Source organism: Zosterops lateralis (genome assembly GCF_965231275.1).
Source record: "Zosterops lateralis genome assembly, chromosome: 13".
Classification (NCBI taxonomy): domain Eukaryota; kingdom Metazoa; phylum Chordata; class Aves; order Passeriformes; family Zosteropidae; genus Zosterops; species Zosterops lateralis.
This window is the reverse complement of record NC_139773.1, coordinates 7874424-7901122: the sequence shown is the minus strand read 5'-3', so window position 1 is coordinate 7901122 and position 26699 is coordinate 7874424. Positions and strand designations below refer to the sequence as shown.

At 35.7% G+C, this 26699-nt stretch overlaps 1 protein-coding gene across 9 annotated transcripts in view; it reads left to right on the top strand.

Moving 5' to 3' along the window:
• The window catches only part of UNC13C (unc-13 homolog C), a 179196-nt gene that overhangs the window by 82495 nt on the left and 70002 nt on the right, over window positions 1-26699 (top strand). For all 9 annotated transcript variants that reach the window (XM_083870705.1, XM_083870706.1, XM_083870702.1 and 6 more), the window contains 7 exons: window positions 560-631; window positions 4574-4793; window positions 8747-8974; window positions 10890-11031; window positions 17742-17911; window positions 18749-18864; window positions 20232-20395. In XM_083870705.1, coding sequence (XP_083726831.1) covers window positions 560-631; window positions 4574-4793; window positions 8747-8974; window positions 10890-11031; window positions 17742-17911; window positions 18749-18864; window positions 20232-20395 — 1112 coding nt within the window. The remainder of the gene's footprint in view (window positions 1-559; window positions 632-4573; window positions 4794-8746; window positions 8975-10889; window positions 11032-17741; window positions 17912-18748; window positions 18865-20231; window positions 20396-26699) is intronic.

The window sequence follows — 26699 nt, the reverse complement described above, 5'->3', positions numbered from 1 at the left end:
CTATCCATAGTATTGAATTAATATTGTCTTTAAGGAAAATAATACTTTAAGATTTCTTGAGGTCTTTTTATTTAAGTAGTATTTTATATACATACACACCATTTAAAAATGCTCAGTGAATTACAAAAATTATCCAGACTGACAACTTGAACCATAAGACTGCTGCAAAATTATCTCCCATGTTGCTGCAGGCACAGTGAGCTTCCAAATTAGGGCAGGATGCCTATCCTTGTACCACATTAATTTGGTTGGCAAAGTGGAAAAACAGTGACAGCCTGTGGTTTAAAAATACTGAGCCACAAACCTCTGAATAACAGGTTTTGTATTAGAAATGGCAGTTCAGCTGGGCACTGCTGAAAGAAACAGTAATGATGATGGAAAGTGTACTTCCATTATGTACTGAAACCCTAAAAATTGTGAGCTGCAAACATTAACTAAACGGTTTTGTTCTTCTACAGTTTTGTTTACATCCAGTAGCATAATCAAGTACTATTTGCCTTCCATTAGATTCAACAGCTGGCGTTACTTGTGTAATTGGTAACTCTTTTGCATTTAACAGACACTTGCAGCTCGAAAATCTGGTATTTCAATGGCCATGCTCATCCGGACCTCCATAAACACTGATGAAATGGTAAGTGTTTTCAATGACAAGTTTAAGACTTTAAAGTAACAGAAAATTTTGTTCAAAGATTTCTAAAAATTATTTCAGCCTTACACACTCCAAACTGGATGTTTATTTCATTTATTCTGTAGAAACTTCCAGGGAACTTGAGCAGAATTTGCTGCCTGATTCACATTAGCAAGAACCAAGACCAGGTTTGCTTCTGCTGACTCACATCCATGGCAGTCAGAGGGGACTAACCAAGAAACCTTTCATTTAAAGAAAACAATTACTTGGGGAAGCCTTTTGTTTTAAATTGTCCAACTGTGCCATGTTTACTTGCAGTCTTTCATCATCTTTCTGTCTTCCTCACACTCTGAGTGCAATTAGCATGACAGGGGTCTGCAAGATGGGTTTTTATGATAATTTTTTTCCCAGTCCTTGGGATATTATTTAATTTTTTTAATGTAACATATCTGATTCTAGAAGAAATATTTCATTCATACAAGAAGTAACCACAAGAGTCTTTTGAAAAAGTGTACTGTCATAGCTACTAAAATTCATGAGTTGTGGTTTTCCATTACTGATTTCACTTAGATTTGGCAAAAGACATTTTTTTGAACAAAAACACAACAGGTACCATTTTCTTCAGGAATACTTAAATTGTAATGCAAGATTTATATGACAGAACTAAGCAAAAGCAATATTTTGAAGAAATACAGGCCCATTTTTTGTTCCTCAAATTGCTGGTGCATACATAGCCTTCTAAAATACATCGTATTCTGAAGAAAAATGGAGTTGAATTTTTCTTACTTTGTTGTTAAGGTCCATAGCAGAAGAATGGGAGAACAGAAAATACTGACAGGTGTTCTGGGAAGTGGAACATGTAGCACAAATGTTGACATCCATGAATCTTCCCTGGTTTATTGTGAACTTTTTGTACTTATATGGTAATCATAAAGTTATGATTTGGTGGTGCTCAGGGATGGATTGCTGAGGTAGAAAACAGCTGGTGTTTGAAATGTTCTTCCAGTAGGGGCAGTAGTTATTTTATTCTGCTATCTCAAAATAGCAACCAAAGTTGATAGAATGGAGAACTATGGGATCTTAAGGAGTTCAAGGCTGAGGAAAAGCTTGTGGCGTCCAAGTGCTTCAAAATAGACCTTTTTCAACTTTTTTATAGTTTGTACTAAAATAGCTGAGTTCAGTAAAAGGCACTGAAATATTCCATGTAATTTACTAAAATATGTTTACTAAACAAACATTATGCATAAGAATTACTACCTTTTATGACAAAAAAATACAGATTCATCAATTTGTTTGCATGCTTCCTCTTGTGTAAGAACTACCAGGCTCTGACTTTGAAGGGCTAAAGTTGCAGGTTTTGGAGATAATATTGATTGCAAACAAATAAAGGATAAGAGAGAATAATTTGGAGCACACTTAGAGATTCTTACATGAACGGTCCTGTTCAGGAAAAAAGAAAAAGGCAGCAAATCCCAGTGAACAGCCTCAGTCCAAACATGTCTGCAATGCTTGCCATCAACCAGAGAAACTACTGAACTCATTCAGGAGAAATGGAAAGGGAAAATTCATTTGAATGTATTTTTATACCTCTATATTCTTTGGCCTCCATTTGAACCATGCCATATGAAAAACTATGTACCAGAAATAGTTATTTCTTAAGAAATCTTGAAATAAAAATCTAAGTCTGAAGGCAGACAGCAAGTGTGATTCAGACACATGAAATATCATTTGATGAGAAAACGTAAAAAGCTTATTCAGAGTAGAGGTGAATAAGAGAAGGTAGTCCTATGCCAGCCCTCACTGCGCATACCAAGGGGCAGGGAGTGCTCTTTCAGACAAATGTAAGGGCACAGCCAGTAAAGCCTCTTGCAAGATATTTAAACCAGGAAAAGGCACTATTTCTCTACTTCTCTAAGTAGCCAGCCAAACTTAATAACCTAGGGCATCATTACACTGGGTAGAGCAAGATTGGAAAACAGAAAGGACAGACATTTTCAGGCATAAGAGAATTCTCAAGATACCCTCCACAAAATGAAGATGTGAAATGCAGATGAAGAAATGGAGTCACCAATGAAAATTAAGGAAAAAATATCCCTTTTGGGCAAGTGGTTCTTCTGATTAAGGCTTTTCTAGTTTTTACCCTGCCTCAAGTTTTTCTGGAGGGAATATTAGTGACTCTGGTGGGTGTGGGTTATTTGGCTGATTAGATTCAGTATGAAAATTCTTTGAACTAATGCCTTTTATTAAAACTCAAGGGCCACCTACACAAAAAATTACACCCTGAGGTTAAGGCTTTGAGCTTTGCCACCTGTCACAGCTATCCTTCTGGTACAACACCCTCATGACACAATGAGTTTGTGTGTTCTCAAGCACAGATCCAAAGACATTTTAAGCAGTGTAATACTTAGACATCTTCTTTCAGTTGAGCACCCGTTTAATTGCTTTGTTGAACAAAGACAGAGCTGCATGTTTTTGAAAATTATACATCAATGACATCGACAAGTATTTCGAGTACTATAGGACAGAAGTAAATTTCCCTTCAGAGGATAAGTGGATAACTAAATAATTCTATATATTAGTATTAAATGTTGCTGAACCAGTTATTAGTTATATAGTTATATTGGAAGTTATTTGTGCCATGTTTTTATGCTCTGTAATTCACATAACAAAAACATTTGAACAGGGAAGAGTAATAGGAATGAGAAAGCCTCTAGACAGTAAGAGAAATAAAATTCTCCTTCGCAATTTGCTTTATTAACAACAGGGGAAAGAACATGTTCAGCAGCAAAACCAGTCTACAAATTGTGTCTTTCAGCTGAAAATTTCATTTACCCTCAAATGTTTATTTTAAGGCCTGTTGAGGGTAAATTTCATTACTTACTGACATTTCAGAAAATGTAAAAGTTACTGACAAAATTCTAAAAGTATTTATAATGTGAAAAATATTGAAGCTGAGCAGGGTGAAAGGGCAGGATTTGTACTGAAGCTACGTGAGCTCAGGAGTGGGAGAGTGTAATAAGTGGTTTCTGAGAAACACGATTCCTCAACAAGCTGTATAAATTAACTTTAGGTTGTTTTAAAGTTTCTTTTCTGTAACATAGAAGGCACAAGTGCAATAATGTACAAAAATGAGTTCTCCTGAATTAGGTGGCCATTACTATCACTGTTCTTAGGGGCTGCCAAATCAAACTGGTGAACGCCTTCACTTGCTTTCAGGGAAGTTATTAGGATAGACTAAGAAGCACCTTGGAGAGGAGTTCAGTATTTGTTTTGGTCTTTTCTGCTGTATCAGGGGTTTTTTTCTTAGTTCAGTTCTACAGTGTTCTCAGATGTGCTCAGATCAAATGTCCATGAAATGTCTCACCATATATCTTTAGCCAGACTTTACAGGATGGATACTGTTTTCAGCAGTAACTACTAATGCTTAAAAATGAAATAGTAAGTATGCTATTATAGAAATACAGATAAAATGGAACCATACAATTGGCTTGCTTTTATTTGATGAGATTATATAGACACTTGGTATTAGAGGATAGTGTTGCATATAATCAAAAGGCGTTTTGTGCAGTGTGCCTAAGTCCCTATAGGAAGTATTTAAATATTCAGAATTAATGTTAGGTAGCTACTTAAGATGCACCAATGAATGTAATACTACTTTTTTTTTCATTTCTGCCTCAAAATATAAAATATATATGTATAAGACCTTTTCTTAATTGAATAACTTGATTCCAACTTAACTCTGCTGTGTGTGTAATCAGACAAGTCATGCAGAATTCTTTTCAAAGTGTAAAGCAAAATGAATGAATTGGTATTTTGCAAATTATTTTATGCTTCTATGTATATTCTGATATTTTATAACATTTTAAGTGTAAGTGGTATATAGTTTAGAAATAATTTCCTTGTGTTAAACAATAAACCTGAAGTATTTTTTTTCTTACCAAACAGAAAATACATGTCTTCAAGAAGACCCTGCAGGCTTTGATCTATCCAATATCATCAACTACACCTCATAACTTTGAAATTTGGACAGCTACAACTCCCACGTACTGTTATGAATGTGAAGGCCTCCTTTGGGGCATAGCCAGACAAGGCATGAGATGCACTGAATGTGGTGTCAAATGCCATGAGAAGTGCCAAGACCTCCTAAATGCTGACTGTTTGCAGAGTGAGTATTTCATGACAGCTGGAGTGTTGTATTAATTCACACCTTTTGATTCTGTGTGTATGCTCAGCAATATCTTGAAATGAGGGCCAGATCACACAAAATCAGTGAAGGTATGTTGATGCTCCTCAATTGAGAATCTAGCCAGGAGCTTTATGGAAAACATACTGTTAGTTTTACTTTTGTCCTTGGAATCTGTCAAATGTTGCTGGGCATTTACAAAATAATGCTTGCTAACATCACTGAATTATTTACTTTCCACTGCCTATGGCAATATCTGAAGCAATTTATTATTTGAAGTAAACCCTCTTTGTTTGACTTAACTCGAAACACAAAAAATGTCAAAGGAAATACTAAAAAAAATTTCCTGCTTCTTACTGTAGTCATATTGATGTGCTATATATTAGACAAAAATATGGAACAGTAAGTAGGATCTTGTCCCTTCAAAATACTAGACCCTGTACGTGTAAGGGAAAAAAATAAAATTAGTCAATAAGCCATTTGGCACTAGAATTGAGGCAAAACAACCTTTTCTTTGCTTTTTTCTTGCTCAGCTTGGTTCCAGCCACCATGAATTCTCCTGTGAAAATATATCAGGTGTATTTAAACAATTCTTAAATTACAACACAATTATTATATGTGATCCTGGTATTCTGATTTTAGAATGGGCTTCCATACTCTGGAGTTATTCAACACTGTTCACTGTTGATATGTTCCAAAGCTTCTACATGTAGGAAGACTACACTGATAGTTCACTCAGTTCTTGCTTCTTTTCACTGTGTTCTCTGTACGAGGAGCTGTCACAAGGGATGGATGCTTGAGGTTTGTACTGCTCAGGAATTAATTAAAATTTCCCAGAGTAAGTGACCTCATCATAAATCAGTGATGAATTTTTAAATCAAACTTCCTAACTGTGCTTAATTGTGATTCTGCACTGTGGTGGAAACTGGGCTATTGTCCCCTGGCCCTGTTGCCAGCCCAAAAAAAACCCATTAAAAAAAGGGTTCAGAGCACCAGTTGGATGAATTTTTAGATATATATAGATGATAAGTCTGAGAGCATGCAAAAAATAAATAAGATTGGAAGTCATCTGTGGTATGAACAGTTTGAAAACACTGAACAACTGAGTCTTAAAAGAGGAAAACCTCTAGAAGGCAAATTGCAGGTAAATTATTTAACATGCCTAAGGGATCCCACTCTTCTCATTAGTATGCAAATGTTTCAGAGCATCCTGTCACATTTTTTGCAACAGATTAATTGCTCAGTGTTCATACTACATTACTTAAAAAAATTTCTTGTTCCTTGTTTTTCATTGAAAAAATTAATTGAGCAATTGGTAAAATCTCTATTTCTGAGAAAGCTGATCCTTACAGTGTCATAAAGTGAAATGTAGCTGTTTTTACTATAGTCATCCTTTTGCCCATCTCATAATCAGTAGTATGTATGGGTCTTCAGACTTCTGTGATTTATTGTTTTAATATATAATGATTTCTAATGTAGACTGTAGAAATGAATTCACATCTCAAGATCTTTAGGGTCAATATATAAACTTGTTCTAAATTAGATTTGGAAGAAAACCAGTAACACTTTCATTAGCTCTCTCATCTTCAATAAGATATCCCTTTCTCTAACTAGATGCAATATTAAGTTAGAATTGATTTCAATCATGTTGAGTTTGTATCAGTCCCCCAGGGTGAAAGGAGCTTGTTAACTTCCTATGCAATGTAAGTTACACTATTGTCTTAATTAGTTTGATCAATACTGCATGAAAAAAGTTATTGATAGACAGCAGTAGAGGTTGTCAGCAATGAGGATGTAAAACTAGTTGCAATAAATGAGTATGAAGAGAAAGATACTTATTTAAAGGAAGTTGTATTTTAACTCATATTTCAGTTTTATCTGAGCTGTCTCAAAAATCAGCAAGGTTTCTAACAGGAACATGCTATTGCCATTCAGATTGTGCCCGGGGTTTATCATTCAGTTATGTTGCTGCGTTTCTACTTTTTAAGGAAGGGCAGAAAATAAGAGAAAATGAAAAAAATTCCCTCCTGTATCTTCTAAGAATGGCCTGATGTGTTTTCCAGGCAGCTCAGCAATCACCTCTTTTGTAATAAAATCACTAGAGAATTTTTCAGCTGGTGTTTTGTTTCATGGTAGCCCATAATTCTATTTCTACTAATTCCTAAATATTCAATCTGGATAATCTTTAATCACTAGAATTTTGGTCTACCATATTCAAAAAGATTAGGTACTGTGAGCAAGAAATTTTCAAGATTTAGTAGCCATGGAAAACTCCTTGAAGAAGCCATCTAATTCAGCCTTTTGGCAGTCTGAGGTTGCTGGTATCTGGTATTTCAACCCACACATTTTCCCATCTGACAGCATTATACATTCCCACTTTACATCTCTCTCTATATAGATATCAGTTGCCCTCCAATGTGCTAAGAAACCTTCAGACATATTGAAAACTGAAGAAAACAAAGCATGTAATATTTGGTTTGTAACACTTCACTGACATCTTATGCTGAAAGGTGACCCTTTCCGGCTCTATAGAGTTGATAATTCCTTCTTTAGCCATTGCAAGCTGAGTGCCTCAACAAAAATTCCTTCAAAAGAACATATTGGTGTTTGATGGTATTGTAAAGAAGGAACTCTATGCTTCTTCAGTGTTGAATCTAAATTCAGTATCTGAATTATAATTGCATAGTGAATTGTTCAAAATTATTTTGTTTTAATTTTCTAACCCTCTAAAGGGAACAGTAAAATACTTTAATCCTCGCAGGATTTGAGGATGGCTAGTTGGATGATGTTTTCATGACTTTTTGGAAGAGTGGAGTACTTAATGCTGCTAATGATAATGATGATTCTGACATTCAGTGCCACGAGCCTTTGAGTCGTGTTTAACAATATGAGCCAAAATTCAGCAATGCCTATAGCAAGTGGCAGTGTGTCATTGATTATAATTTTTTTAGTATTTTTCTATATTTTTTTATATGTTGATCTCATCAAGAATTGAAGTAGCCTATTTAGCACTGTAGGAATTTAATTTTTTGCTTCCTACCATTCTAGTCATACTATCTGATGTTTATTTTCTCACACTCAACTGCAAGTCTAATTTTGGGAATTTTTTCAAGAGTATATTGTAGAAACATTGATCAGAAACCTTTTCCTCTGACAGAAAAATGACATTTTAATAAGGTGAACTTAAGTTCATTTTTGAGAGGGCCTCTGAGATCAGTTACAATTGTTAGAGAGAGAAATCTCTCCAGAGCACTTCTGAAAAGAACTGTGAATAAGATCTGCAGCAACTTGGTCTCCTTAAAAATCTTTTTTTTTTTTTTAATTGAAAACAATAAATGTTGTAGTGGTTTTGATGTCCACAAAAAATTACGATTTTTCTGCCTGACATGCCACCACAGGCTAACAGAGTCTGCAAGTATTCTCACACAGATAATATCCCTTGATCTCTTTTACCGTCCCCATATACTGACTGAAATTATCTTTAATGACCACTTTATTGGAGAGGAGAACCTCTCTATTCCATACCTGTGATATATTAGTTTCTTGGGTAGGCCCTCCTTTCCAAAAAGTCTCTAAGTATAATACCACAGGTATAGTGTTTAATGATTGCTTTTTGAGGTCCCAAATTTGTGCTTACTGCTCAGTACACATGTTGAGATGTTTCCACAGTACTGGTTGGCGCTGAATAGTATTGGTTCAATAAATAATTTTATATATAACACATATCACTGATGGAAGCTGGATATTCATCTCTCATGTTAAACTAAATCAACTGATAATTTTAGATATCACAAAGAATATATATGAGGTATTATTCAGGTGAAATGAAGATCTCCTTCAGGTACTGCTGTACCAAGAGTTGACTGTAGCCCCTAGATGGGAAAAAGAACAAAATTAATTTTCAATAACAATGGTGATCTTTTTTCTCATTTCAGGAGCAGCTGAGAAAAGTTCCAAACATGGTGCAGAAGACAAAACACAGAATATTATTAGTGCTATGAAGGAAAGAATGAAGATTAGAGAGAAAAATAGGCCAGAGGTGTTTGAAGTGATCCAGGAAATGTTTAATATTTCTAAGGAAGATTTTGTACAATATACAAAAGCAGCAAAACAAAGTGTTTTGGATGGAACATCCAAATGGTCAGCAAAAATAACTATCACAGGTAATTTTCTTCTGTTCTAAGAGCTCTTTCTTTCCTATTCCCCTAGTTTAAGACCAAGATTTTTATAAGTAGAGCTGGACTGTGTGTTCAGTTGCATACCTGATGCATCTACAAGCAGTTGGATTTATAGGATGCAAGCTGTAAGAGTTAAATTGCCAAAACCACTTTAATTCTACTGCTCTAGGAAGGAGGACAAGTGAAAATAATTTATCTCCTCTACCTCCTACCAATATCTCCTGTGCTAATGACGAGCTTTTTGCCACCAATTGCAAGAGTTAAAGTTCACTAAAAAAAGGCTCTGAGTGATTAAAAAAACCCTTGAGCTTCAAATTCCAGATCTCATTGGTTTGAAACTTATTATCCATTCATGTTGTTTGACTAAGGGTGTGTTCCATTTTAGTGATGCTGATGTTGCATAATTCTGCTCACTCCAAACATATTCCAGATGGCTTCCAATTGGATTGGCCTGGTTGCTCATGAAAATTTCCAGGTCCTCTGACTTTGTCATTTCAGTTTTTGAATTAAAACCTCAGCATAAACTGAGGCTATTCTGAAGGTTGAGAGGTGGTGCATGAAACTCAAAAGAATAATTGCAGAATTTTGAGACTGTCACCAAGCACCAGGGGCATATTTAATTCATGTGTTTATTTTTAGTTCTACCTCTAAAGGATACTGAAGGCTGTCTTGTATAATACAGGCCAGTATAATACATACAATTTAATCCTCAAAGACTTTTGCTAGGCTGTCCCTTAATTCTACTGCATAAATAGGAGAGAGATACTTCCTTGCTTTCTAAAAGTTTCCCTGTGGATTTAGATTGAACAGGGAAGACAAAATATGCTGTTTTATTCTTAAGAGTGTTTTCAGAAATTGGATGTGTTAAAGACTAGCAGAATTTTACTTCTTTCACTGAAGTCAGCACATACAACTGAACCCACACCAAGAGCTGATCTGCTGAGCAAGGTGCCATTTTTAGGTAATCATTTTTCTGAGCGTGCCAAGGGAGCTTCATTATCCAAAATGATTGACATTAGAGAATGTTAACTAAATGTTACCACTGAGATGATTTAAATAATACGTGCAAAATAAAAAAGGCAACTGCTACTGAATGATGAGAGCCAGAGCAAGTGTTTTAGCTGCAGTTCTCTGGCTTTGGTAGCCTCCTCTTTGGCAGTTCTGCTTTCTCCTGAGATTTCCACTTTTATGAATTATGATGGAAAATCAAATTCTATGTATTTATATTTGCCACTAAATTCATATCCATTAACTATACACCCACATTAACTGTCAAAAAGGATAGCAAATACATAAACAGTTGATGATAATTGAGCTGAACTGTCACCCTCTTTGTGATAACATAGAAATTGTTCTAAAAGTCATGGTTCATCTCTTAAGAGAACAAATGACAAATGATACCCATGCCCCTCATGTTTAGTTCTGTAAGCCACAGGGCATATTATTTATATTGGAGGCTTTACTTTGGAAATGTTAGTTTGGATCTTTGGAGAAATTTTGGAAATTTTTATTAATTTATTGGAGGGGCAGGGAACTTAAGGGAACTATCAGACTCAAGACAAGTTATACAACATTATATTCCTTGCTATTTTGATGAAACCAAAGTTTGAGAAAAGTATTTGAATTATGCATGAAAAGTCATTGTTTGGTGCTCAGTGGTGAATCTTTATATTTATTACTCTATTAAACTATATTTTAAGATATTATACAGTCCAGAAGGGTAGTTAGACAAACCTTATCAGTCTCCAGAGTTACAGACATTGGGGAAATAATCCAGAAACCTTCCCTTCACAATCCCTCAGTTTGAGGCCTTTGTTTCCTGTTGCTCTTGTCACTCTCATTTACTTCTTGGCAATAAAGGCTATGAGGGCTAAAGCACATTTCTCTCCTTTTGTTGTAGTTCTTTGTGCTCAGGGCTTACAGGCTAAGGACAAAACTGGCTCAAGTGATCCATATGTTACTGTGCAAGTTGGCAAAAACAAACGAAGAACAAAAACTATTTTTGGAAACTTGAATCCAGTATGGGATGAAAAATTCTATTTGTAAGTATAGAAAATGCTGTTGATTATTGCTTTTTTTTATCTACATTTTGGTAATGTAACTCTACCAAGTGAAATATTGGCTTAATTTGAATATATGTTTTGTCTGTACTATGGATATTGATAGCATTTTGAAATTAGTGAGTTCTGAATGGAGAGAGCATCAAAATTTATTGTGGCTTTATCTTATGGTGATCATGCAGCTTATAATTAAGTCTTTTTTGGGATCTGTTGGTGGTATCTAATTATTCTAATCTTTAAAGGAGCTTAAGTAACAGTTTTCATACTTCAACCTTACACACCAAGTATTGTCATTAGAAGTGCTTTCTTATGTGCCAGATACTGACCATGGCAGGGAAATGTGGCTTTATTTGACACTGTGATTCTCCAAGGTGTAACTGGGGAACTTAGTAGTAACTGGTGTGCTCCAGGCTCAGGGTTGGTGTGTTTGTGATGCCCATACTTTTAGAAGACTGAGTGTGGTCTGAAGGTCAGATGTGGAGTGTATGGTATGATAGCATTGTTTCATTTATTCTCATATTTCTTTCCTCCCATAAAGAGAGAAGTTGTCCCTATTCTTATCTACATAAACTGTGCAAACAATTTTTTGTTTGCATTTTGCAGGGATTTGCAATAGAGCCCTGTTTTCTTTAAGAAGGTGCAATCTCATGACATGACAGGTTACCTTCTTATTATCTTGGACTTCCTTGGTTTTTGACCAAAATCTGCTGCCTTATTGAGGAGGAGGTTAATGTTTCAGTAAAGCTGGAAAGAGTTTTTGTCCAAGATGCTGCTTCTATTTTTCTGGAAAAGGTACTAGAGAATCCAGCTGAATTAAACAATGCCTGCCATTCTTTTCACAGTTTCAAACACTTCTATTAGAAATCAATGCGTAATTCAGACAAGCTTTTTACAAGCTTCCTCTATCCAGAAAGTGTTTTCTTTTTGAGTTAACTGTGTTACTCTGGTAACAGTTGAAGTGTCATACCTCACTGAATGGCTTTGAGTGACCAAAAGTAGGAGATTGATTAATTTCTTGCGTTTTAATTGTAGGAATTGCATAATGTCAAAAATAGGATGAGCAATTCAGCAAACTTTGCAGGAAGTTTGTTGAACGTAGTTTCTCAAAGACATGAGCAGGGCTACAATAAAATCCCTGGCAATTTGAAAATACTCTATTTTTTTTTGCCCAGCACTAAGTATTACTATCATCTGCTGCCCTAGGAGTAATATTTATACCCCCCTCCCAAACCCTACTATTGTATGAACCTCCTGAGCAACTGCTTTGCACTGAATGCATTTTCCAACATTTTTGTAGCACACGTGCTTTCTGAAATAATCTCCCTGACTTATTTAATGCTTTGGATTTCAACTGAAAATATATGAGAATTTCTAAATTGTATTAAATAAACTATAAATGTTTAGCCAGAAGATTAAATCTAAAGTAAATCAATATAACTATTTAATTGACTCAGGAAGTATTATTTAAATTAGGCTATATTAGTGGTAATTGATATTTAAATCGTGTTTAAAATCTAATATTAACCATCATTATAACTTTTAAATTATTATTTAAATTATAAAATGCATAAATAAGATGTCTCAAAAATCTTACAATCTTATACTTAGTATACCAAAACATGTTTTTAAATCTTCCCATCTGTTTCAAAACAAGGACTTGGAAAAAACATTGGCTCCCCACTGTGCTTTTGCTCTGTCATACCACATGGAGTGAGGGCAGTGTTCTAGTTCTTAGAACCACACATAACCCAGATATGATTGTATGGTAACAGTGAGAGAGTGTTTCTAACAAAATGTAGTCTGACCCTCTGCTAAATGACCATGGGCCGCTGGCATAGATTTTATCAGGGGACCTCATAAAGCATAACTAAAATAGAGCATTTTGGTGCACAAGGTACAGAAGTAAATAGGCCAGCAGATGTTCATTTAATGAATGTAGCATAGGTGCTAAGGGCTTTGATCCTTTCTCCTGGCATTATTAGAAATGAGATAACAGAGAAGTTTTTCTGGCTTTTTCAATGAAACGTAAGTGATAGGAGAGTTTCTTTCAATGCCAGAGCGAAGGAAGAGTCCTGCAGCTGTCACCTTCTCTTTCTGGTTGAGTGTGGCATCCACCAGAAAAGGGACTGCTTTGTTTTTTTTTTTTTTAATTACAGAAAGATATATTTTGGATGTCTAGTTTTCAGCTTTGTAGAAACCTTTAGATTGATACACTATAATAAAAGTCTACTCTCATTCTTTGCTTGACTCTTTTTGACAGTTGGTTACTGAAATACAGAAATCTGTTCTGCCTGACAGTGTTGTTTAGGCTAGCACACATCTCCAAATAGCCCTGCTAACCTTGCAGGTACCACATTTCCTCTGACCATTCAAAAATACCTCAGGTACAATTGTATAATACAGAGGTCTTTCAAATAACTGGATGATTATTTTACATTTTTTTTATTTTTCCTATTTTGACTGTTAATAAGACAGCATAAGGGCTCTAATAAATATCTTCATTGGGTTTCTATTCCTACCTTCAGTGCATGAAAACATTTGCTGAAGCTGATTTCAGTCATCCAGCTGTAGATGTTCTTTCTTTAGAGTTACTTTAATGCATAGCACTTGCACATTATTTATTCTGAAATAAATCATTAGTGGATTAATTTAAAGCAATATTTACTGTCAGTGGCCAAGAGGACTTCACTAAAGTCCCTATCAACTGTTTTATTATATGTTCTTGATCAGCTGAGTTGACTTTAAAAAAATGTGGTCTTCACTGTACCTGAAGATAACATGATTGGTTAACTGCTTAAATGGTGCTCCAGTTTCCAGTGATATCTTAAGAGTTTTGCCAGAATTGTTGAAATAGCTCAAGGATTGCCCCCTAAGCAAGAGTATATAATAGAGAACTAAATTACATAAAACAAATTGAGTAATAAAACCTACACATTAGTTCACTAGATTCATCCATTCTAAAAAATCTTCAATAATCAGCCAAGTTTCTGAGAGACATTCTACTAATTAAAATAACTGTATCTCACAGCCTCAGCCCAAATCAAGAGAGCAGAACACCTCTAAGGATCAATTCCAATGATAAATTGCTTGCTCAGTGATAATGTTTTTCAAAGTACAGCCTGCATGGTCTGAATCTTTTTTTCAAACTGCTGTCAATCCAGATTAATTTTATACAACTCTCTTTTTGTTATGACAGAGTAAAATAATGCAAGAAAAAGCATAATTAGTCTCATTCTACTGTATCAGAAAGCATGGCCTGTGACAACACTGCTAAAGAATTGGAACTGTCCAGACTAGAGAAGAGACAAGTAGTGGAGGTAAGGATGTCTTTAAACACATCCTTTCTCCTGCAAAGAGGAAAGGAATATTCTATTTTCCATGCTTACTGTTATAGTAGAACAAGAAGTAATAGCCACAAACTACATTTAGAGAGGTTTAAATCAGACTTCAGAAAAAGTTTGCCAACAGTGGGGCTAATGAAGTTCTGGAAGTGATATCCTGAGGGACCGTGGAACTGTCTGTGAACAAAGAACCTAAGGACAAAGTGGACATAGCACTGGATCTGGTTCTGCCTTGCAGTAATGGCAGTAATGATAAACGTGAGGGGTAATAAAAGCAGTAAGTGGTTTCCTGAACTTATTGAAGGTAGCAATGTACAATCAGGTCATGCCAGTGCCTCTAATATTAAATTTACATTGACGTATTGCTGTAAAGATACTTTATTATTACAATTTTATTACTCTAGCTGTTAGAATAAGCTGGAATTCCATGAGGATTATTTCATGTCTGTGTGGCATTCTGGAAATGCAGAAGTAGTGTAGTATCACCAGATTGTTGATAAATTATTAAAACTGTCTCTTCTGTCTTGCATCTCTGAATAGACTGCAACTTCTCTAGTTTTCAGGAGCATCAGTACCTTCATTCTCTGTGTACTAGAGGACAATTCATTTCTCATCTTCCTATATCACACTTATATGAATGCTTTTACTGAGCACATAAAGCAACGTGGCTAGAAGAGGAACACTGAAGCTAGTATATGTTGTCTAGCCTTTAATTCTCTGGGCTGATTTTTCTGGAGTAAAGAGAAGCAGGAATTGCACCCAGAGCTTCTTCTGGTCAGATGTTAGCAGTGGCAAGTTCTAAAGCAGAACATGCATGTCATTACATAGGGCTGTTTCTGAGTCTGGGCAGGTAAGTGGGATCATTGAGACAGCTTTGTAACTTCAGCAGTAAATATCCCTGCAATCACACTGCCACAGGGCAGGCCAGGAGGAAATATTTGTTCATCCACTCTTCAGTTTTTAAACACAAATCCGTGCTATTTTTGTGGTCTTGCTCAGGGACATTACAAATGTAGCAGAGCTGACTCTGCACTGAAGTTTTGACACAAAGGTGAACACAAGTTAACACACTGTTTGTGCCAGGTCTCACCAGGTTTCCCTAACCTAAGATTAAAGGAGAAAAGGATGCTGAGGACAACTGAGGATACCAGGGAACAGTATAGTCATCCTGACCATCTGAATAAATATTTCTTAACCAGCTAAATGTATATCAGAGGGAAATTAATTTTGTCTCAGGAGAATAAAAGTGATGTTTGTGCTGAAGTACACAATGACTTTTTATACGCAGCATCTGCCAGAGAATCAAAGCAGGAATTAAATTTCTGTTAAAAGCACAGGTATGGTGATGAGGGTCACATAAATACTGCCCCAGTGACAGATCTCCCTATGTCACTATAGAAATCCCCTGTCAATTATTTCTATTGGGTGCACAGCTAAATGCAATTCAGGACTTTAGCAATGTTAAACAGTAACTTAGAGCTACATTTCAGGAGAGTTAAGTGGTTTCTCTATTTAGCCTAGTTTCTTAAGGCATCAATGCTTATTTGATTGATACAAACATTTGATATTTGTATGTCCTTCCCAATAGCTTTTGAATTTTGTGATCAAAGTCAGTCAAAGAAATTTCACAGATTGCCAAGTAGTATGTCTGTCATCTTCTATGAAAATATGTGGTCAGAGAGAGATGAGATCCTAACTGTCCTCAGTATGAGCTCACCCCACAGCAGATACCAGGAGTTCATATGAAGGGGTAATTTATGAAAACTCCAACTGTGGGAGAAGATTCAGTAGGTGATTGTGGTTAGTTGGATGTCAGGGAAGCCAGTCATAAGACAAAAGGAAGCAGGACTTTATTAGTTTTGCTAATTGCAGAACAATGTACATTTTAATTAGCAGAATTATCTGCAAAGTTAAAATCTGGAATAAAGACAGACACAAGGATTTCTGTGACACTGAATAACACAGTGTGGCAGAGTAAAAGCTGTGCATGCCATTTTTAGTGTCTGATTGGCCTTGACAGTAATAATACCATTTACAGCACTTTATACTTCCAAAGCCCATTACCACCACTAATTAATTCTTAGAATACCCCTGAGGGGTGCTGCTTGGAAGATAAGTTGGAGTATTACTTTTTTAACACTGAAAACAGAGACAGATCACTAAGCAGTGATAGTGCTTGGAACAGAATTTGAGAAAAACCTCTTAATCAAGTGTCAAAGTAAGGCCCTGCTGAAAATGAAAATCTGCTGCTACACTTCAAAGTCATATTTAAAGATAAACAAAGATATGTAATAGATAAAGTATTTCTGTAGCATTAGTGAATGGATATTAAAAACATACTTTGTATGGATGCACAAGTATGGTATGGATTTAACTGATGCCAGCTCTGTACTAGTCAAACATGAGCAGAAATTCTTTCACTGACCCAAACCTCTAGTCAGTGTTGGGATATTCCAATCAAGTCATCAAAAGCCATCACCAATGAATAGCAAACAAGTCCTCATTGTGCCTCATAGGACTAAGCAGTAATAGAGTTTCTTTGCCATTTCTGTGCAAATAAATGCAGGGTGCAGCTGGGAGTAAAAAATTTTATTCACTGTGTACTCTGCAGATTGCAAGTGAAGCTAGCTCATTCCCTCATACATCCAGCAGTTTCTCAAATCCATCAAGCCAAGAGGGGTTAGTAAGCCACTTAAATTTGCAAGAAATTTTTTAGAACATGGCATGGTCCCTACTCTTTCTCTTTACCAGGGAATGGGGGTCTTGAAGAGCATCAATGTATCTTTTTTAAAAAAGCAGATACTTACTCTCCTGGGTTTTTCTGATCGCCTTTCTTTTCTTGCTGGGATGTTTGTGCATACTTCTTGGTTTTTAACAAACACTTCCTGACACACACTGGAAATATTCTTTAATTTTTTTTATTGCTTTTTGTATTATTCCATACTACTTTGGTAGTTTACTGCGTGTACTACATGGCATTCCTAAACAAATAAACCTGACCTAACTGTATCTTTCCTAAGAGATTTGTTAAATAATAGCATCAAGAATTTCATATTAAAAATTTTAATGAAGAGTTATTGACATTCCTAAATACAGTGTCTATGTATATATAATTGAATCAAGGTGTTCCTTTTTTATGTAGTAGTTTTCATACATATAGTAATTGTAGCTTTGTCCCTGGCAGTCTGGGATGGCCTTTTATTCCCTGGATGTTGCAGGTCGTTTGTGCTTTTTGACATTTGGTGCAGTTAAGCAAATGTATGGAGATTGAGTTTAATGAATTAGACAGCAGTGCAGAGTAATATAGTTTATATATCACTCACATTTTGTGTTTTATTTTTGTTTTTCCAGTGAATGTCATAACTCTACAGATAGAATAAAAGTAAGAGTATGGGATGAAGATGATGATATCAAATCTAGAGTAAAACAGCATTTCAAAAAGGAATCAGATGACTTCCTTGGGCAAACAATCATTGAAGTAAGAACACTGAGTGGAGAAATGGATGTATGGTATAATTTAGGTATGATTCTTACTGATTTTTTTAAACAAATTTCAGTAGAGATTTCAGTAGAGTCTTACTGTTTTAACTTTGTGGCTTCAAAATATGTAGCTTTGGTACCAATGTATGACTTATAAAATATTAAACATTGCAGATTGATTTGAAAATGAAAGATAGAACCCCCTGCCCTGTGCCACTGGCAGGGAAGGGGTAGAGAAAAATCAGGAGTGAAGTAAACCTGTGAAGAAGGGATGGGTGAGGGTAAGGTGTGTTTTAAGATCTGGGTTTATTTTTCATTATCCTCCTCTGATTTCACTGGTAACAAATTCTTTTTGCCCCAAGACGAGTCTGGTTTTAGCCACAGCAGTAACTGGAGAGTTATCTGTTCCCCATCCTCCTCTTGACCCATGAGGTTTTCATTAGATTTTCTATCCCTTTTCAGCAGAGGAAGGGAGGTGATAGAGCAGCTTTGGTGGGCACCTATGAGAATCAACCCATCACACTCAGACAGAGTAGTCCAGGCTGTTGATAAAGTCTTCATAACTAAAGGGAAATAATAATAATTAGTACAGATATTAGGTAGAAAATTAAAGTAATTTCAATTAATAAGGAGAAAGTAGTAAATAAATGGTTCTGCAGCCTTGTTTGAATATGGGAGATAAGAAGGATTCTTTACTTCATAGTTAGATATTATATTTTGTGTCTGAGCCACATGTGAGGTACTAAAATACATTCTCAATTTCAATAGCAGGACTCCCTGGCTTTCAAAAGATTAAACTAGAATGATTTATGAAAGCTTTTCATATGACATACATGTGTTCTTGGTAGTTTCTAATGTATTATTTTTCCACTCTTCAGAAAAGCGAACAGATAAATCGGCTGTCTCTGGTGCCATTAGACTGAAAATCAATGTTGAAATTGAAGGAGAGGAGAAAGTTGCTCCCTATCATGTGCAGTACACCTGTCTACACGAGGTATGTTGGAGAAGTTATAGTATACAGTATAGAAATTACTGTTCAGTTGTTGCATGGATAAGGAAAAAAGGCTACAGGACATTAGAACACTGAAACAAATAACTGCTGCTGTACTTCAGAGCCAGTTTATTTTAGATTTCCCATTCTATATTGCTGTGGAAGTATCGAGTTCAGAGGCAAGGGTAGAATAATGACATAAGACCAGCAAACAGATCATTCCTGCCAGGAGGCGGTTAGAAAAAGAGGTTTAGCCAGATAAACTCTCCCTGTACATTTTTTGATTTAGCACTTTGATACATGATTGCTAACATCAGGAGTATACAAACATTTCTATATATTGCAAAAGTATACTGTAAAGTATTTCTCTTGTTTTCAAAAGTAATTCATATTTTGGAGAGTGAGAAAAAGGAGAAACACAGATATGATAAAATCTAATTTTCTTTTCAACTAGTTTGCTTTTGTCAACATTGAAAAAAATCATCACTGATAAATAGGTGTGTTTTCTGAAAGGTTTTCTGTGTCAACTGATTACTGTTCCTTCAAATAGTGGTCCATGTAGAAATTCTATTCTGGAAATACAAGTAGTTTCTGAGAGCTGATAGCTAATATGTGGCTGAAAGTTCACCACTAGCATGGAGCCACAAAATCCCATTGTTCACCATTTGTAAAATCAGATATTTAGGGCATTTGTGCTGATAGATTTTGACCTGAAATTTCAAATGTTGGACCTATGAAGTAAATGACAATATTCAAATGCTTTAAGATAATCCAAGAGGCAGTTACGGGCTAATGAGCAAAACTGAAAGTACTTTTAATTTTAGGGGGATTTTTCAGTCACTGGAAAAAGGATATAAAATCTGTTGGATTTTGTGGATACATATGGAGCTAGGCTATCCGAGCAGCATTCTATGCCTTGGATGTCAAATCCTAGCTTTGCTCCCAAGGGTACTAAACCTAAGCTTTATTGCACACCTTGCATAACTTGAGAGGCACCTGCAGTTACAGCTCCCTGTAACTTAAGGACTTAAATAATGAATTTGAAATTTATTGGTCACAGATTCAATTAAAATTGAAACACTCTGTAATAAGTATTACAACATCGTGATTTCAGTCATTAACAAGGGCATATAAAAGAGAAGTTTCTGCACTATTTTTTGTTGCAGTCTTTCTGTGCCAGTTAATGGACAGGACTTTATATCAAGGAGATACAATGTGCTGAATCACAAACTTGCTGAGTAGTTTGAGCCAGTCTTTGGAAAAATAGACAATTAAAACCATTTAACATGTTGATGCCTATATGTAGGATATATTTTCAGAATGCTTCTTAAAAGCCAAAATTTCATGTTTGAAACATTTCTTACCATTAGAATCTCTTCCATTACTTGACGGAAGTGAAGTCTAACGGCGTGGTGAAAATCCCCGAAGTGAAGGGCGACGAGGCCTGGAAGGTGTACTTTGATGATGCTGCACAGGAGATTGTGGATGAGTTTGCCATGCGCTATGGAATTGAATACATTTATCAAGCTATGACGTGAGTATTATCGTGGCTGGCTTTCTGCTTTGTTGTCAACGTGTGTGAGGGAAGTACCGAACTCCAAGCCTCTGTGATTTCATTTGCCATTTCTCTTCCATTCCTGACTTAAAATTCTTGTCATTTTTGTCCATCTGATTCTCACTGAGGTGCTTCTCATCTGCAGTGGCCTTAAGATGTAAGCATTTTATAAGCTGTTACTGGTATTACTGTTAATGCATTCCTTAATCCTTATGATACCGATATATGGAACAGTTCAGAAAGGCTTCCAGTGTTCCAGATGCAACCGAAACAGGGTTTCACAAGCTCTGTACTCTCTTCCAGGACTACAGAACAACAGCAATGGTTATAGTGAGCTTCCATACTACATGTAAATAATTAGTGCAAACATTTTTAACAGTACTAACACCTATGAGTGCACTGCCCATTCTGAAGTAGCTGTCTGAACACCTAAGAACACAGCACCAGAGAGCTCAGAGGCCTGGAGACATGAGAGATCTATCGTGTTCTCAATTTAGCCAGCAAAAGGTTTTCTGGTGAAAAAGATTATATTCTGCTGGAGCTGTAGAAAAAAAAATAGAATTTTTTTTTCCTTATAGAAACCTGATATTGTGGAATTTTTAATCAGAACATCTCTCATTTTTTTTGCATCTCTTTACCTCCTAAAAAGAAGAGTCTTATAATGTATGAAGGAACATAAAAATCTGAAGTTTTCTTTTTATTGCAGAATATAATGACACCACCTGCTATTGCAATGAGCTTATCTTTCACTTTATGTCGCTGTCTATGAATTATTGTATTGTTCATCTGATAGAAGTGTAGGAAATGTATTTTGTACTATACACATTTTTAATGATCTTCCTTCAAGGAACTTATTCAGCATTGCACAGAATAATTAATGAAACTTGAGATATAAAACTCTGTTTTATATTTAAACTACATATGGAAGAATTCATGTGTTGACTTTCATGAGTATTTGTGTTTCTGTGTTTAGTTTCTCTGTAGCTCTGTGTGATTGTTATGTCATTTATTAACTTATCCTGGTATTGTCATTTTATGACTTGATTTAAAATGGTATGGGAATTTTTGCCAAAATGTTACTGATAGAGCTGTTCCTGCTGTGTGTATCAAAATGAATTCAAGGTTTGACAGAAATGAATTGTTAAGAGCTATTAATGCCAAAGGAGGGCTGTTATTAGAGATTTGCATAAGAAATAAAGGGCTGATTTAGCATTAGTTTTGTCTTAACTATCACCCCAGTAGTTGATTATCTCGATATAACATGGCTGTGTTTTTGACAGACAACCTTAACTCCAGAATTATTTTGAATTTTGTTTTTCTTCATCTTTTGATGTATGAAAGTACTGCAAAACTTTCCAGAAAAAGTTGAAACTGGTTTTAGAAATTCAGATGTTGCAAAAGTCAGCATTGCAAAAAATAGCAGTATAACTGATGTGAGTATATAAAATCTTTTTTACTTAAAAGTCATAGCAATTGACAGGCTATATTTTTGTGTAAAAAAGATGCTTTATTTTTCTCAGTAAATAACATGAAGTACAGATATGCATCAGAAGTAAGTAAATTTAGTCTGCACATGTCACATGGAGCTGGGCAAGTACTCCAATGCATATTTCAGGAGTCCTTACTCAAAAATTCTAACAAAGCCATTTTAAGTTAATTGACCTATTTTGCCTTGTTCTCATTTTGTTCTTGCTTTCTTTTATACTTTTTCCCACAAATTTCCTTGATGTTGTTGACTTCAAACTAGGTGTCTGAAGGCAGATGTAATGAGAAAGTAAATTCAATATTGATAGTCACAAGAAATAAAAGCTCAGATTTCATTGCCCTCATACCCACCTCCCTGTATGTTTTAAAATGTTGCATGTCAATAATGAGCAGTGCCTTTTTGAGGGACAGCCCCAGCCTGTTTAAGTTAGGAATAAAATCAGTGAGGAATGTAATTTCAAGTAATACTTGGACAAGAATATATATATATATATATATATTGTTTTGCTGATTCATCTGCAGACACGTCTCAGAGCATTCAGACTTTGGGGACAAGAGTAGTGAAGACACTAAGTCTATTTGTCATGAGGAATTTTCTTTTTGACTGTTATCTGCTGGTTTTATTTCTTTTTATGAGATTACCTTTTTCTTCTGGAACAATTTTAGTGGCTGGAAGAAAATGTACAGCTTCTTGATTTGGAAAATAGAATTATCAGATTGCGTTTGGTAACAAAGATCTCCTGCTAAAACAAAAGCAATTTTCTACTATACAGCAGAGAGAGAATTTGAATGTAATCACTTTGCCCAGAGGAATATTGTGTAAGCATTTTTTGCTTGAGAATCTAGTTGCAGAGTACTTCTACTGCATGTCTCATGATAACATTGGAAATTAAAATGTTTGTGTTTGTAAATGCAAAACTGACTAAGCTTTAATACCTCAGGATCCAGACCTCAGAGAACATCTGCACTTCATCAGGCTGTTTTAGGATGCTGCTAATGAGGTGCTCTTTTGCCTGAATATAGTTTTAGTGTTTATGTGTGTTTCAAAGTTAGAGATTATATAAAGTTTCAGTGCCACTTAATGATAGTCAGCCTTGACACTTTTAAGTATGGATAGATCGCTTATGCTGGAGTAGGAACATATGCCTTTCTGCATTTCTACAGAGCATAAACCTGATTAAGCTTCTCTAAAGTACCCCTGTCCAAAGTGATTTGAAATCCTATTCCACTACAGCAATAAACAATTCCACTTGTCTACCATTTCTGGTTCATGATGGTGACTTTGTCATCTATGATCCCTTAATAAGCCCTGAAGATTAACTTCTGTCTTAATTTTTTTCCTTTAGAGCACAGAAATAATATTTTAAAAATTTAGTCATGATTTTTCAAAATACAGTGAATATACTCATACTGGCACGTGGGAATCAGCCCAGAAGGTATCACACAGGTGGTTACCTGCCTGCTCTAGTCGTTGTCCCCAGTGAGACCTTTCTCACCAAGCTCAGAAGGAGAATGAATTTAGGTGTGGTTGCACCTCCTTCTGGAGATAGGAACACCTCCACATTTTTATGAGATAAATATAGACACTTTTTCACTAAAGATGCTGTCTTAAAAGGGGTGTTTTATTCGCAAGATATGGATTACAACTGCACAGTTCCTGAGCAAGGAAATCTACTTTAAGTTACCAAATGTGGAATTCATGGGTGTAGAAAAACAGCCATCAACCCAAACCAAAATACAACAGAAAGGCTGGTTCTGTTGCAGTAATTGTAGCTCTTTGAAGCCTTGACTGTACAGGTTACATAATCCATTTTCTTTCTTATGGTTATTTTATTCTTCCACTCCTCGTGGAGTCTGTATTAGGAAAAGAAGAGCAAGACAATTACAGCCATTATTACATGGTTCAGATGAGAATTTTTTTGTTTTTTGTGATGGAGAGCAGCCAGGCAGATGCTTTTAGCCACACAACTGGTATGTGTGACTCCCAGAAGTACAAGCATGGATGTGTGAGAAGATAGGGAGGAAAAAAAGTATCACAGAAAACAGAAAGAAAAAGTAGAAAAACCACACAAGGATCCAGCTGGCCTTTATTTTGATGACTATGGTGATTAATGGCAGTTTATGCTATAAATTCAATGTCTAGAAGGAATCATACTGGAACTTTATTCATTCTGCAGTGAAGAAAAAGTAACTTTTTTCCTGTCATTCATCTTTCAACGTAATTTATTTCTCTTTAGAAGGCAAAAATCTGAGCATGTATTGAAACAGTGTTTGACTAGACACTGAAATTACACATAATATCAGCAACTGAATTTACTGTGTAATAGAGTCAAGTGCAATAAAAGCTCTATTAAGATCTTTATTTCTTACTGGCAAGAGTCACCACAGGTAGAACCTAATGATTCTCAATCAGCAACATAGCTCTCATTCCAGCAGGTTAATGGACACTAACTATGTCATCTTGTTCTCCTGCTAGTTTTCAATTAATGTGGCAGCATTACAAAAAGCACACAAATCGCCCATTAAACTAATTTTTTATTGATAGCATTTGCTTACTGATGAGTGCAGCACATCAATTAGACTTCTTTCTTCGCTAATTCATGCTAGCAGAAATATTGGAAGAATCCCAGGCACTGTCTGTTGGTCAGGAAATTGCATAGTAAGAAAGCTGGAGCAAGCAGGCCTGATTTCAGACACCACTGTAGCTTAAGCAGTGCAACCCTGCTCTAACATGTGTGAGATTTAGCAGTGGTTGCTGTGACATCATGTGGCCACTAGAAATTGTTAATAACTCATGCTGTTGACTGCTGTATTCAAAGACCTGCGAAAACAAGGGTAGGGGTTTGCTTTGATTAATTCATTTTAGCAAGCAGAAGGAATCCAGGTAGCTGATAACCTGAGTTATCAGCACTTGGAATCATAACCCATATTGTGTACTTAATGGGTTCTGTGAACATTAGAGATTTTAATTAAATGATGGAGAGAAAAAAAGATCTGTAACAGATGCTTTATCATAATTTCTACTAAGCATATTACAGGTAAACAATGCAGTGATACAATAAGGACATAAATTATACCAATTGTTTTAAATTTTCCTTGGGAAAAATTGACAGTTTGGGTCTGTACCAATTCTTCAGGACAAGAATTCAGTACAGGTCATGGGTAGCTCATTGTGAAATGGTTAGAGGATCCTGCAGAAGTCACCTTAAAAAGTTGACCCAAACAATATTTCCATGTTTGTCTGTCATGTTCCCTGAAGGCAATTGAGACAATCTCAATGTTGACTGCTCCTTTTGCCTGCTTTCTACCTCAGCAGAGCATATGTCACAGGTGTTACTCTAAGGCCAGTGGGGTTATTAGTGCTTTATCTCCAGACTGATATTATTCATGCGCTAAGGACCTTTAAGTCCACTAAAAGACTTTTGAAAATTAAAGGTCATCAGTAAAAGTATTAATTATTTTTTCAAATTTTGAAAACTGGTTCTGATCATCCCTGCATATATTTCCCAAACTTGCTCGTAGATAAGGAGATATTTCTATTAGCTTTAAAGGTTACCTTTATTGGTGAGAACCACCTGACATCACTATTGTATTTTATTACAAAGGAAAGTATTATTCTTCTATTTGACAGAAAACATGTGACATATAATGAAAGATTTTTCTGAGGGGTAGAGAACTGTGTTGTTCTTTTGTTGAATTCACATTTCAGTCTTCAAAAACACTTCTTGAAAATACTGGCAATGAATTAAAGGTTTGGTAACGCTATTCCGTGAGCACATAGCTGGAAATGCTGAGTTCTAGTCCTGGCCCATGTGGTTGGTTTCTGTGTAGTTTTGAACAGTTTCTCTCAGTTATGTAAAAAGCAGATAATAGCACCTAATGATTGCCCCTACAGGAAAACAATCTTGAATGATGCCTTGAAAGATGATATGGGCAGTGACAACAGTTAAGGTTATTTGGCCTAAGTTCAGCAGGAGAGTTCAGTTGTACCTTGTGTTAATTTTTTTTCTTGGAAGGGCATTAGTGCCCAGGTGGTTCAGGCCCAGCACACTGCTCTGCCTTATGCTCCTGAGGAGGAAGAGGAGAGAGGAGCCAGAGACTCCAGCTAAGAGGAGCATGTGGCCGATTCAGGACTTTCAGTCACACAGAGACTGATTGGAGTTTTTTAATCCTCTTCTGTTGACTGTATACCCATTTTTATCACCATCTTTTTCTAATCCCCCTCATTCTCTTTCTTGTTTGTGTACATTTAGTCTTTATCCCTCCCGGTCCTGCTTAATTATAAATCTTGAAATTAGGAATTTATGTTTGCAGTGATGATGTTCACCATTTGTACCTCTCATGTTCTGTGTTATAAGCTCTTTGTATGCTACCAGCACGTATCTCCTGTTTCATTAAACAAGTAAACAGTGCTGCTCATTGCATCTCTGGTTTTGTCTGCTTTGGGTTTAACAGACTGATCACCTAAATTTTACTGGCCTGGATTAAAGTGGAACAGTTTCAATTATGGTCTAATTCAAATCAAGGTGAACCCAGAAGCTGCTTGAAGCACCTTTCATTAAGAAAGTAACATAAAATAAAAGCCACACAAAAGCTGGTTTGAGTCTTTTTGTTGGCACGATTAAATATTTTACTATAGATCTCTGTGACTTTCCACGATGATGAGTTAGAATTTGCTTTTTAGATTTTCTTTAATAATGAATGTTTTGCTTAATAGCAATTAAAATAGTTAAGTCATGTTTTTTGTGTTTAGGATTAACAGAGTAAGAATTGAATATGAATCTAATGTGACCAGTTT